This window comes from Lactuca sativa, chromosome 8 (assembly GCF_002870075.4).
Source record: "Lactuca sativa cultivar Salinas chromosome 8, Lsat_Salinas_v11, whole genome shotgun sequence".
Lineage (NCBI taxonomy): Eukaryota > Viridiplantae > Streptophyta > Magnoliopsida > Asterales > Asteraceae > Lactuca > Lactuca sativa.
This window is the reverse complement of record NC_056630.2, coordinates 158,784,266-158,799,463: the sequence shown is the minus strand read 5'-3', so window position 1 is coordinate 158,799,463 and position 15,198 is coordinate 158,784,266. Positions and strand designations below refer to the sequence as shown.

The 15,198-nt window shown below is 35.9% G+C and overlaps 1 protein-coding gene across 1 annotated transcript; it reads left to right on the top strand.

The window, feature by feature from the left end:
• Positions 1 to 13,371: 13,371 nt before the first annotated feature.
• Positions 13,372 to 14,995, top strand: LOC111884072 (putative UPF0481 protein At3g02645). The gene is made up of 2 exons (XM_023880401.3): positions 13,372 to 13,470; positions 13,556 to 14,995. The coding sequence occupies exon 2, from the start codon at positions 13,592 to 13,594 to the stop codon at positions 14,894 to 14,896; it is 1,305 nt and encodes a 434-aa protein (XP_023736169.1). The 5' UTR covers positions 13,372 to 13,470; positions 13,556 to 13,591; the 3' UTR covers positions 14,897 to 14,995.
• The last annotated feature ends 203 nt before the right edge of the window (positions 14,996 to 15,198 follow it).

Sequence of the window (15,198 nt, the reverse complement as noted above, 5' to 3'; positions counted from 1 at the left end):
ATGTTTTGAAAAGAATGACATACATAGACTTCTTGTGAGGTGTTGTAAAATTGCATGACAGTTAGATTATACGCCTCTTGGATGAGTGATGAAGATACCTTCAAGATCAAGGCTTTGAAGGTTGAACATAATTGTACGATGAACTTTAAGTTGGGTTCACTAGTGATATATGCATGGATTGGGAGTCACTATGCCAAAAATTTTTTACATAGGCAGAAAATGAATGTCAGGAAACTTAGATTAGCAGTGATCAAGTAGTTTGGTGTAAATTTCAGTATATGGCAATGTTGAAGAGTAAAGAAATAAGAAATGGAACTTATTAAAGGTAATATTGTGGATCATTATGCAAAGCAGTGGTCATATAACCACGAGATACTGAGAACAAATGTAGGTTCTATTGTAAAACTTTAGGTGCATCACATGCCTGATGGGAAGAACATTTCAGCAAATTTTATGTCTGTTTTGAAGGTGTGAAACAAGGTTGGATTGAAGGTTGTAGAAACATAATTGGACTTGATGGTTGTTTTTTGAAGGGGACTTGTAAGGGAGAGTTGTTTTACATTGTTGTTAGGGATGCAAATGACAAAATCTTTCCTAATGCATGGGCAATGGTGTGTGTGGAGAATATGCATATTTAAAAGTGGTTTTAAGATCTTCTAATTAATGATCTTCATTTAAATTCAAGAAATGGTTAGTCTTTGATGTATGATCAACACAAGGTTATTGCATTTATTATTGGATCTTTTATTGATCATATTTCTTAATATAACATTTTATATACCTTTTGTGTGTATGGCTTGATTGAAGTTGTAAAGGAGATGATGCTTTCGTAGAGCACATGTAGTGTGCTAGACATATTTGCCAGAATTTGCTAAAGAGATATAGTAGTGTCCACTATCAAACACTCTTCTAGAGAGCATAAAAAGCTTCAACTGAAAATGAATTTTGATTTGCACTGACTGAATTGGCAATTTTAAACACAAATGCACCTAAGTACGTTATGGACAAGGATAATAGCATTCTTCCAACCAGGTAGATGTTGTGACTCAATTGAGAACGACATGTCTTAGAGTTTTAATACTCTAATTGTAGATTCCAGAAAGAATCTGATTATAACAATGTTGGAAGATTTGAGATTGTACCTGATAGAGAGATTATACAACATAAAACGAAGAGAAGAAAAGTGGGGAAATCAGATTTATCCAGAAACAAGGGATATAGTTAGTGTGCAACAACATGACGAGGAAACACAACAATATCATAAACATCATCACTCATAATCGCCAAAACACTATCATCAGAAATATCACTTGCAATTACAATAAATTTTTACGGTTTTGTTAGGGTTATGTAAACTTAGGAAACCACAATATCATATTTTTGTTGACATAAAATGTGACAGATCAGAGCTTACCAAGCTGTGTCGGTAGTTCCAAAATCAACACTTTGGAATTTCATATATTCAGCTAGTGCGTTTCGTCGTCAGATTATCAAAGCCACATGTCTTCTCTTCGTTTGGTTCTCAACATTTAGAAATCTATAAAGGAGGATTTCTTGAAAACCACCCCAAAGAAGATGACTTTATGATGGGTTTTGAGCATTATAACATCCCTATGGTGCACATACAACCCTAGATGTTTTGGATCTAAGTTTTCTCAAGTTATACATGTAAGTTCATTTTTCGAAAGCATGAAGCCTAACTTGCATACAACTTGGTATTTAATACATAAAAACAAGTAATATGATTGCCTCTTTGTTGTAGCTTGTAGAACTTGGCCTTACAAGAGCTTAACACCTCAAGTGTGATGCCTCAAATAAGTCACAAACACCAAGAACAATGGAGGACAATGAGAGAGAGCTTGGAAACACCAAAATTGTCTACCTTATTCTTAGAATACCCTTGTGTCCGATTTTAGGGCTTAGGGGTTACATTTATAGTGTAGAATTCCAAGGGTCACTTGTAAACCCTAACTCATTCACTTAGGCTTTTAATCCAATAACTCATTTTGACTAACACTTCATGAACTCTCACATAAGCTTAGTCCATTACTAATCAATCATGGATCATTAGTCCAAACTATATGTATCACTGATTAACATAATTAGTCCCCGTTAATTTAATTAGTCTCTTTTGATCACTAAATTAATTACAAATTAATTCTTGATCAATACCAATTAAATAATATGATTTCTCAATTAATATATTATTCTTATAATATATTAATAAATCACAAATAACCTCTTTCTCAAATATCCATCCTATTAAATTGGTCCGGTGAAGGTAACCCAAATGGACCATGCTACTATCGGGTCAAGTACATACCAACTATTGTTATGGTCTTAGACACCTAATCCAATAGTCTCCCACTTGGATAATTCTGATAACTATAACTGCCAATGCAACTTCAAAATCTGATTAGTAATCGTAGCTCTCAAAAGGCACCGTCGAACACTGACGCGTCCTTTAGATAAGGGATCATATAATCCTCTGTTCTTCAAGATATCGTGTGGACAAATACATGGAACATAGTTATACATATTGTCCAACAGTTTGTTTCTCGATTTCTAATTTGTTTGAGACAGAACCTAATTAAACACATCAATTGTGTCCTGACCGGGCCCAACACATAAGTCTAAACAAAATCATCAAGGTGCCCAAGATATTGCTTTTAATCCTCTTAGGAAAAAAGGAACAGATAAACTTCGAATTATATGCTTGTACTAATTATTGTTAAATTATACACAACAAAACGTTTTATAACAACAAGTTACTGATGCGTTTTTGTACTATCAACATACAACGAACTCATAATCAAAAACTAATATATCTTGGTTTGAAGACTATACAATATTATCGTCTCACAATCACTCGTTATATATTCCATGAAGTGATTCATGTGAGTGTGAGTTTATTCCAATACTCAAATCTTATATCAGGAGCACTCATGAACTTTGTAGAAAGCTTTTACTGTGTCTTACTTCATGACAGTCTAACTTCATAACCTACTTCCAAAGCATGATCGACTGTGGAAAATTTGAATAATCTTAATAGTTCTGGAAGTCAAACCATGCAAAATGAAACAATAGTAAACGATTGACACAAGATAGTAACTTTACTCATAAATAAAATTCCTTTTATTATCAAATGTTAATTACATCTTATCTATTACAAGTTTCTAAATAGCTATCTAATCACTAAAACTAATATCGTCTTTCAGCCCAATACTCCTAGCATGCTGCAAGTGCTTAACCATACTCAGTCCCTTTGTAAGCGGATCTGCTGGGTTATCTTCCGATGATATCCTCTTCACTACGAGTTGTCCTTCTTCTACACGATGTCTAATAAAGTGATATTTTCTGTCGATGTGCCTGGATCTGCCATGATCCCTCAGTTCCTTGGTTAAGGAAATTGCACCCTCATTGTTACAGAAAATCTCCATAGGCTCCTTTATAGCTGGTACAACTCCAAGGTCTCCGATGAAGTTCATTAGCCATATTTCCTCATTCGATGCTTCGCTTGCTGCTATGTACTCTGATTCGCATGTTGAATTAGCTACAATCTCCCTGTTTGGAACTTTTCCATGTTACTACTCGTCCATGACTGAGAGCGGAAATTATCTCTGTCGGTCTGAAAGTTGGCATCATCATACCCTGTCACTCTCAAGTCATCATTCCCACCGAGGGTTAGGACCCAGTCCTTAGTCTTTCGCAGGTACTTAAGAATGTTATTTACTACAGTCCAGTGAGCTCTACTAGGATTTCCCTGATATTTGTTGACCATGCTCAAAGCAAAGGCCATATCAGGGCGAGTACAAATCATAGCATACATGATCGAGCCTACTACGCAAGCAGATGGTACTCAGCTCATCTCTACTATCTCAGCATCGGTACTCGGACTCTGAGTCTTACTCAGTTTGGTATTGCTCTGGATAGGTAATTCTCTTTTCTTGGAATTCTCCATGCTGAAACGTTTCAACACCTTGTCCAAGTAGGTACTTTGACTAAGTCCTAATAGTCTTTTACTCTTATTTCTTAATATCCTTATCCCTAGAATGTAAGCAACTTCCCCGAGGTCCTTCATAGCAAAACACTTCCTAAGCCAGAACATACCCTCCTGCAAGGTTGGAACGTTGATTCTTATGAGTAGTATGCCATCCACATAGAATACCAGAAAGCTAACTATACTCCCACTAGCCTTAACATACACACAGGACTCATCCTCGCTTCTCGAAAATCCAAACTCTTTGACTTTCTCATCAAAACAAAGATTCCATCTACGAGATGCTTGTATCAATCCATAAATGGATCTCTCAAGCTTGCATACTCTATTAGGGTACTTTGCATTGACGAAACCCTCTGGCTGACTCATGTAAACATCTTCAGCCAACTTTCCATTAAGGAAAGAGGTTTTGACATCCATCTACCATATTTCATAATCATGAAACGCAGCTATTGCTAGCATAACCCGTATAGATTTGATCTTCGCTACTGGGGAGAAGGTCTCGTCATAGTCAAATCCAGGAGATTGAGTAAAGCCCTTCACAACCAATCGTGCCTTATATATGTGTACTTTCCCATACATGTTGGTCTTCTTCTTGAAGATCCACTTGCACCCGACTGTCGTAAGACCCAGTACATTGTCAACCAAGTTCCAAACTTGATTATCATACTTGGACTGAATCTCGCTGTCCATAGCCTCCTTCCATTTTGCGAACTCGGGACCCACCATGGCTTCCTTGTAGTTGTTAGGTTCATCCAAATTTATCAATGTATTATCACTGATAAATGCATCACGTTCAACTGTTATATGAAAACCATATAACACAGGTGGAACACTAACTCTAGTGGAATGTCTTAGAGGTATGGACTCGTCAACTGGTTCAACAGGAGTTTCCTCCTCGGGTTAAGCGCCGGTGTTTGAGGTTCCTTCATCACTTAACTCTTGAAGCTCTTCAAGGTCAATTTGCCTCCCACTGTCCTCTTGACATATGAGTTTTCTTTCGTGGAAAATCCCTCTCCTTGCAATGAAGACAACATTGTCACTCGGTCTATAAAAGAGATATCCAAAGGATTTTTGTGGGTAGCCGGTTAAAATACAACGCTCACTACAAGGTTCGAGCTTTTCGTGAGTCCCTTGTCTTATGAAAGCCTCACAACCCCAAACCTTGATATGTGCCAACGAGGGAACCTTCTCTGTCCACATTTTGTGAGGTGTTTTGGTAACCTTCTTAGTTGGGACTAGATTAAGGATATGGGCGGCAGTCTCTAAGGTATACCCCCAGAATGAGATAGGTAACGAACCTCGATTCATCATGGAATGAACCATGTTCAACAAGGTTTGATTGCGTCTCTCAGCCACACCATTAAGTTGTAATGTCCTAGGTGGCATCAATTGTGAAACAATTCCACACTCCTTAAGATAGTCGTGGAAATCGATACTAAGATACTCACCACCTCAATCGGATCGAAGCATCTTTATCTTCTTAGCCAATTGATTTTCCACTTCTTGTTTAAACTCTGTGAACTTTTCAAATGTTTCTGACTTATGCTTGATTAAGTAGACATATCCATATCTGCTATAATCATCGGTAAAAATCACATAGAAGCGGCTAGCATCCCTTGTGGCAGATCTGAAGGGCCCCCATACATCGGTGTGTATGAGATCCAACAAACCCTCACCTCTTTCACAAGTACCAGTGAAAATGTGACTTGGTCATCTTTCCAAGTAAACAAGAATCACATGTGTCATCCGACTTTAAGTCAAATGACTCCAACACTCCATTCTTTTGGAGTTGGGATATGCGCTTCTTGTGGACATGTCCAAGACGACAATGCCACAAGCATGCCTTGTCTAAACCATTGGACGAATCAATATGCAATACATTATTTCATAAGTTGTCTACAACCATCACAGTTTCATATATACCATTACAAGGCAATGCTTCAAAATAAAATTTACCATTCTAAAATGCATTAATAGAACCAGTTTCATTGTTAAATGAAAATCTAAAACCTTGTTTATACAAACCATGAAAAGAAGTAATGTTTCTTTCCATATCTGACGAGTAGAAACAATTATTCAAATCTAATTCTAAGCCACTACTAAGCAATAAATAATAAACTCCAATCTTGGTGACATGCGACGCTTTCCTATTCCCCATGATCAGGTTCATCTTCTCGTACTCCACATCCCTACTTCTTTTTAGACCCTGCAAATAAGAACAAATGTGAAAACCACATCTTGTATCCAGGAACCAAGAATTACCATGTGATGAATTATTAGATAGAATAGTATAAATACCTACGAAGGTGGGATTTATCTTCCCATCCTTGATGTCCTGCAAGTATTTGGGGTAGCTTCGTTTCCAATGCCCTTTTTCATGACAGTAGAAGCACTCTGCTTCTTTTGGATTGGAAGAGGGAGGAGCAGAACCACCTTTGGTCCCACTAGAAGAGGATCCATCATGGGAGTATCCCTTTTGGCTCTTAGAATGAGCCTTCTTCTTCTTCCCTTTCCTATGTCCAATTGCCAGGACTGGGGCAGCATCAGTAGGAGTAAGTACAACATACTTGCCTTTTAAACTACTTTCAACAGTTCTCAGTAGGCCTTGAAGCTTGCTTAGAGTGACTTCCTCTTTGTTTATATGATAAGTCATTCTAAACTGATCATAACAAGGAGGCAAAGGGTGTAGGATAATGTCAATAGCCAACTCTTCATCGAAGTTGACATTCAACTTCAGCAAGCGGTCTACAAACCTTTGCATTTTTTGTAAGTGGGTCATGATGGACTCTCCATCCTTCTTTTTTGTTGTTATCATGGAGGCAATGATTTCATACCTTTCTTGTCGAGCACTTTGATGGTATCATTCCATCAAGTCTTGGTGCATCTCGAAAGGATAGTAGTCCTCATAGGACTTTTGGAGTTCAACTGTCATAGTGGCAAGCATGATGCACATCACCTTTGTCGCGTCCTTCTCATGAGCCCTATATTCAGCAATTTCATCAGGAGTAGCAGTCGCTTCATCAACCTCTTTTAGCTCTTTATCGAGGACATATTCCTTATCCTTGTAACGAGTGACCATCTGAATGTTTCGAATCCAATCATTGAAATTCGACCCGTCGAAAATCACCCTCCCACATAAGTTTGTAAGGAAGAAATAGTCGGAAAGGTTAGAGATAGCAGCGTTTGGGATAGACATCTAAAAAGAAAAGATAAGTTTTATTAGATAGAAATTCCTTAATATAACACCCAAATGAAATATTAAGGCTAGGACCCAAACACAATATTTCACAATTCGGAAGAGGGATACCGTAATCCAATTGCAAAATATTTGAAGGTAGGTAAATGACGATTTACCAATTTCCACCATAAAAAATGAAAGTGAGGATTAAGTTTTAAATGAATTGAAATTCCTAGATTCTTTTGAGATTCATTGAACTTTTCAATGCATGTTTAAATCTCGATTATGCCCTTCAAGTTTGTGACTAGGATACCGAGGATCACAAACAAGGTGTGAATAACCATCAAATTTGCTTGGTACTCTCGATGTCATTTATCACCTAATCAATGTGCCGGTTAACCATACACGCTCCACTGATCTATGATAAATATCAAGATACCCTTTGCCACCCTTGCTAGTCTAATTTAGTGTGTCGGTTAGCCACACACGCTCCACTAACGACTTGGCAAGGTGTAAAGTGCAATTTCATGGAATAGCACCAATTTTACATTTTTCCTAAAGTAACTAAGATTGGGAATTTATAAAAACATTTAGTTCTTTTATAATTGTCATTATACTTTTTAACGACAATTAATGTCCTATCCTGCCCGTTCAGCTAACGACCCTCCACTAGTCAAGGAAGCGGTAGGTGAGAGTGTACACTCATTCAATCGTCATTTTATAGGAAATTTTCCTTATACCCCCCTTATAGACTAGCTTCATGAATGAGGTCTACTAACGGTAAGACTAACTGTCTTATATATATATATATATATATATATATATATATATATATATATATCTATAAATACTACTCTTTTAATATTATAATAGTATAAGGGTTGAATTTTAAACTTTTAAAACTCTATAGTTTAGAATTTAATGTTTCATAAATTAGATTTTCAAATTCCAAAACTTGAGGGCAAGTTTTGAAAACTCTTCAAAACCTTTTGAGTTCCATAACTTAGAATTTAAAGTTCCATAAATGAGACTTCTCAAATTCCAAAACTTGAGGGCAAGTTTTGAAACATTTCAAAAGTCTCTGGGATCAATTTGATAACAATTAAATTAATCATATAATTAACTATATCACAAATTGACCTAATCTAATTTCACATCAAGATGATTCAAATCAAACTCTACAAAAATTAGTTTTTTTTTTCACAAAATCTAGTAATTATCTTAGAATTTATCAATCATCATTCAATTGGATGAGGACAATCATTACTTTATTAGAAAAAATCGAATTTTATCAATCAAAACAATTTACGGTAATGATCCTAATCCAATTCTGGCCAGAAACTCGAAAAAACTGCAAACAGGTGATCCTTCTCATTAAGCTAGGCAATGGACTCGTCGAGTTGGCTCAACTCAGTATCAACTCGTCGAGTTCCTTCATGGGACTCATTGATTCTAGTAATCAGAGGCAAAAAATGCAGTTTTTTCATACCATTGATGGGTTTTGAGTAGTATAACATCTCTTTGGTACACATTCAACCCTAGATGCTTTGGATCTAAGTTTTATCAAGTTACACATGCAATTTCATTTTTCCAAAGCATGAAGCCTAACTAGCATACAACTTGGTATTTAATACATAAAAACAAGTAATATGATTACCTCTTTGTTGTAGCTTGTAGAACCTGGCCTTACAAGAGCTTAGCACCTCAAAAGTGATGTGTAACACCCCGTTCCTGGTACGCATTTAAAACATTATTTTTCTTCTTATTTTAGAAGCTACTCGACTAGTCAGTAGCCCTAACTCGTCGAGTAGCAGCGGGTTAACACGTGAAGTTGGCGTGGCGACTCACTGAGTCGATATTCCTAACTCGGCGAGTCTGCTAGTCTGGATGAAGCCCAAATTTTCAGGGTGTGTAGCCTATTTAAACGTCATTATAGCCTAAAACCAGCCTCATTCACCTCTCAGAGACTTTAGGGGGGTTAGGGAGCTTGGAGAGAGAAAGAAGAGGGGTGAGGGGTGAGGAAATAAGGGAACCCGACACTCTTATTTATAGGTTGAATTTCTAATGGACTCGTTGAGTCGGTCCACTGACTCGCTGAGTCAATGCCATGTGTCATCATCTGATGGCTTTCCTTAGAGAGAAAGCAATTGTTGTATCGTGCCACATCACCTAAACTCGTACAACACCTTCCCGACATAGAAAAATCAGAACTCTTGCATACGAGCTCCGTTTTCGACTTTCTTTATATCCAAGCGTAGGTAAAAGCAAGATATACAACTTTCATTTAGACTCCGTCGGCTAATTCTCGATTGATCTTAAATTTAACAGTAGGAGGAGATTATATTGTTAAATGTCCGTGTAAAATTCATAACTTCTACATACGTACTCCGTTTTTGTTTGTATTTTTATCGTTGAGTTCCTATTAATGAGATCTGCAACTCTTATTTAGGTCGCATTGGCCAAAAACCACTCGAACTAAAATTTCAGTTTCGGGTCGTGTACTGCTATGCCAAATCTTAGTAAATTCATAACTTCCTTATACGAAGTCAGATTTGGGCGTTCTTTTTATGGACACTCTCGGTTCAACGTATACTACAACTTTTGTTTAGATAACTAAGGCTAAAAAGTCATGTATCAAAATTTCACTATTTACATCTCCCGGTGTCGTGTCATTTTTATCGTAAAACTTTGACGAGCCATAACTTCTTCGTTATAACTCGGATTTCGGCGTTCTTTATATGTACGAAACTCTTGAGACATATTCTACAACTTGGTTAAGATTATTTATTATAAACAATCTTTTGTTGAATAGTCGTTTTCGACCATTATTATCTCTACATTGACTAGCTCAGATCTACGGACGTTACAAATCACAAGGAGACGCTCATTGTCAATCTCAATAATTTTGCCCCCCGATGGCAAAGTGACAATGGAGATGGTTCCAAACACCCTAATGAATAAGGAATGCAAAAGGAAAGAAGATGGTAAAGGAAAACACACTTAAAGTAAAGAAGATCCAAAGATCGTAGGAAATCATGAGAGTAACCTAAGACGAATCAAAGTTCACACAAGGAGAATGGTGAAACTATGATCATAATAACTCAGTACGTTCCCTTGTTATATAAGGAGGAAGCATGTATGCATGTTGGAACTCATTATGATGAGTGAGTGATTGATAATTGAATCATATCATTGCTCTCGAAACCGAGATTTATGCACTACTTATAAACCTTAAGACCATGATAGTGTGAAGATGGGAAACACTAGTTTCTCAAGCATTGCTGACATTTGCGATGTAAAAAAAAGGTCCAATATAGGGTGTACATTGGTAGGCAAGATGTTTGACATATCCCAAAGCTTAGAATGAATCTTATCTTTGTTGGAGCTCTTGACGATTAGGGATATGATAATCAATTCAAAGAAGGCACCCAAAAGTTTTAAAAGGTGTTATGGTCATTGTAAGGGTGCAATTTTATAGTACACTTAATAAAACCCCTGTAATTTTGTTTCAGTCAGGTCTGAATGTTGATCAAGAAGAGACGTCACCAAACTAGTGGCATAAAAGACTAGGCAACATGAGCGTAAAGGGACCGACCTAAAGAATGAGCCAATTTCAATGTCAAAAGATATTGCCATGGATCCCTACGAATGTTGTATATTTAGGAACAACATAAAGTTTCCTTTAGCTCTACAAGAAAGAACCACTTCAAATTGTTGAGCCATGTCCACTTTGACGTATGTGGACCTAGAATCACTTGGTGGAAGTAGGTATTTCGTGACATACATGGACGATGCTTCATGAAAGTTATGTGCTTATCGTCTTAGGTCGAATAATCATTTCTTTGATCATCTCAAAATTTATCTTGTAATGGTGGAAACAAACATCCAAGCAGTCGAAATTACTCTAATAAGATAATAGAGGATGACACTAAAACACATTCGTAATGACCTCAAATGCATTCTTCACTATGACCTTACGGTCCACAAGTCTCCATTATCTCAAGTTACTACCTACATAGATGCTGACTCGGTGGACTTCATCGATACTAGGGGATCCACTTCTAGATATTGTATTTTTCTAGGGGACAACTTAATTTCATGGTCTTCTAAAGTACAAACAACTATCTTTAATTCCAACATCCAGGTCGAATACCATAGACTTACTAATATCATTTTTGAAAGCTACTGGATTTGCAATTTATAAACGAAATATTTTATTTTTGTCAGAAAACTATACTTGTCTATTATGACAATCACAACAAGCAAACATGCCATTAATGGCAACACCACTATTAGCAGCGGTCACTGAACTTCGTGCTCCAGTGTCGTCGCCATTGGGTTTGCTTCTAATGGTGATAAACCATGATCCAAGTGAAAGTCCAAGAGAGCACCCCCTCCGTTGATTATGAGTTAGACGACTAGGTTTCATTCATCGTACAAGAGTATTAGCAGCGACAAAATCCCTGCTAATACCCTAAAAAATGACCGTAAAGAATTTCACTCCATTTACCACTTTCTATTACTGCTAATTGCTCTTATCGCTGCTAAATTTAACAAAATGATGTTAAAAGTACTGATATTTGTACCAAAGTTGATACGCAGTATTACAATAAGGACAAACTTTAAGTGATTACAAAAAATAATAAGTTGTAATATATTTTAAATAAAGAGAAAATAGTATCTTAATTGTGTCCTAAAAGCTAATAAATAAATTTAGGTGGGCCTACAACAAAACCTAATTAACGCATCTCGTCTTGCGATTATCTGCCACCTATGTCTTCAGCGGTTTAGTAACAACCTCTCCGTGTTTGTTTTTTTTTTTCAACTCTGCCTTGTTCTTCATCATGATCTAGCATAGTGTTAATTAATCTTCTCTTGTGAGTGAATCAAGATTATATTTTCTCGCCTTTTAATTTATATGATGAGTAAATAAAGCTAAAGGCATATCACATGAGCTGAGAGTCAAATTTTGGTTGAGTTTTAAGCAATGCCAGTCCGAAAATATACCGGGGCCAAGATTAAACGAATAAATGAGCCACTAAAGTTATAAATATAATAAAAATTACTGTTATAAAACTCACAAAATTCACTAGCAATATTAAAAAACATAAATATGACCACAACATTACAAAAAATTTAATGAAAAATCTTCTCCTAGCACTTTCAGATGCAAAATTATTAATAATACTACCATGATTATTTTTATCTAACATATTTTTTTCTATACATAATATTACAACTTCGGTTAATAGTAGTATGAATATAGATAGATTTAGAATGCAATTGTTTACTTATCATATTAACAACAAATAAAACATTATACTAAATAACCATATCAAATAAAAATTCTTATTTCCCAAAAGAATTAAAAATAAACTTCAACTTTACTTTTTTATTTTGGGTCATAAAAAGTTTTACTTAATTCTAACAAAACAAATCTTATTTTAGGAGCTTGAAATTTAATTGCTTTTATATTTTTAATCATACTTTTTAAATAATAATGATTTTAAGGTTAAAGTTGAAACATTATTTAAAAATAATTTCCAAAAATAATTTCCAAAAATAATTTCCAAAGGAAGTGTCGTATCACTAACTCCAAGGTTAAGACTATGACATGCAAACATACAACAATTAACACTATAACATGCATAACACATTACAATTAAGACTATGACATGCATAACATTTAACATATAACAATTAAGACCATTAAGACCATGACAACACATAACACATATTAAGGGACCACACTATTATGTTATATTTTTTAAGAGTTAAAAATAAAAATATATGACGTAAAATGCGTAAGTATTTTATAGATTCTGTGTTATATATTATAAAAATCATGCGGCATTAAAAATTATTTTAAGGGACCACACTACTATACAATTAGTTCTTGTGTTTCTAATCCAGCATACTATTTTAAGAGTATATATAGCAACATTTCAATATTTTATGTTATATAATTGACGAAATACATTTTAAAAGGAGTTAAAAAGTTTAAGGTTTATTTCAGAATAAAACTCCTTGTCCATCTTTATTAAATGACAGAAAACTTTGGATTCCAGCTCATATAACATAAGAACAAACACGTAAGTTTCGGAAACTGCCAAATAAAAATTGCCAACTTGAAATATACAAGAGTTTATGGTCCTACTTTTAATGTCTTAAAAATTCGCGCATTATTCATCTGATATAGTCAATTTGAAAGACTATAGACCTATAATATCATTCTATCAAAGATGAAAGCTGAACAATTGAACTAGTATTGTGATTTACAGTCTACAAGGTACGTTTGCATCTTCATGTACATCACAAATTCCAAATAGCAGAATATATATATATACACTCTTACAAAATTTCCATTATTTTAGTTCTACCAGAGGAACTAAGTCAAGCTAAAATTCAATATGGCAAACGGAGATGTAGATATCGTTGTTGAAGACGTACAAGGTCTTTTTGAATCTATACGTAGTTCACCATCTGCTTTTCCACTAATTCAAACATTTATCGATATGGTTCCTAGTGGACGCCGAGATATCAGCCCAACGTCTTTCGACCCTCGGGTGGTCTCTATTGGACCTCTTCACAGAGAAGACAAAACTCTACAAGCATTTGAACACCAGAAACTGATGCATGCCTCTGATCTGTTTCCTCGTGGGACATCCAATCAGACGCTAAAAGAATGTGTGCAGAAAGTACTTGCAACAACAGACCGAATCAGGGCATGTTATGACAATATAAAGATCGAAAAATACAATGATAATGAACTTGCCAAAATGATGGTTATCGATGCTTGTTTCATACTCCAATTCATTCGTGTGCTTACAAACTCCAGCGATGAAGCTGTAGCCTTCTTGCGTGCCTCATCTATAATTTATGACCTCATGCTGTTCGAAAACCAGATCCCTTTTTTTATTCTTCAAGACATCTTTAACTCCACCATTTTGACATCTGAACCAAAAGCCTCTCTTCCCCACCTCATCCTCCAACTTGTACAGTTTTTCAACATTTTTGAAACAAACATACCAGTTCAAAGTAGTTACCCTATAGAACCTAATGATCATATTCTTGGCTTTCTTGAAAAATGTTGCAGGCCATCAAAAGAATATTCTCCTTTACAAGCATTACCAAGTGTAGCAATGCACTCGACTGTAGAACTAGAGAGGGCAGGGGTGATGTTTAAGCCTAAAACAGATGCAAGATGGGCAATGGCCATGAACTTTCAACCATCTGCGTTTAACTGCTTTTCATGGAGTCGGGATAAACCTACTCTCAGAATGCCAGTATTGCGTATTGACAACTTTACAGAGTCGATTTTAAGGAACCTCATTGCTTACGAGCAGTCTTCTTCCACTTATAGAACATGTGGGTACGTGACATCATATGCCCTTGCCATGGATATGCTAGTCGATACTGAAGAAGACATTGCTAAGTTGATAGAGTCAAAAGTCGTTGTCAACCACTTAGGTTCAAATGAAAAGGCTGCAGATATGATCAACAGTCTTTGCAAAGAACTTCCCTTCCGAAGGTTCTATTACTTTGATGACTGGCGTGAAATGGATAGGCACTACAATAGTTACTGGCCCAAAAACATTGCGGCTTTGAAGCGTACATATTTTAGTAATCCATGGAGTATGATTGCTTTAGTTGCTGCAATCGTGCTCTTTGCTCTTACAGTGGTTCAGACCATCTATACTGTTAACGCCATCTAGTACCACATTTGCTTTTAGCTAATCGATTTTCGACATTTTTTTTCTTCTATGTTATTCATATATCTCTTTCTTTAGAAAATTAATCATCCATGTTTTTCATCCTGAAATTTTCAGTTTCAATGTTGCTATTAAACTATTTCTTTAGGATGAAGGGAGCGAGTGGGGCAAGTGCTCACCAAGTGCACCATATACTGCCCTCTCCGGGCCTCCCTTCAACATGTTGAGCTTCTCTGCAAATGCTTGGAGGGAGAGAGAAAGCCCAACTCAATTGTTTTTCCCACTTTTCAATTTTTTTTTCCAAC

Excerpts from the sequence above, each read along its gene's own strand:
- LOC111884072 (XM_023880401.3), top strand. The coding sequence starts at position 13,592 with ATGGCAAACGGAGATGTAGATATCGTTGTTGAAGACGTACAAGGTCTT.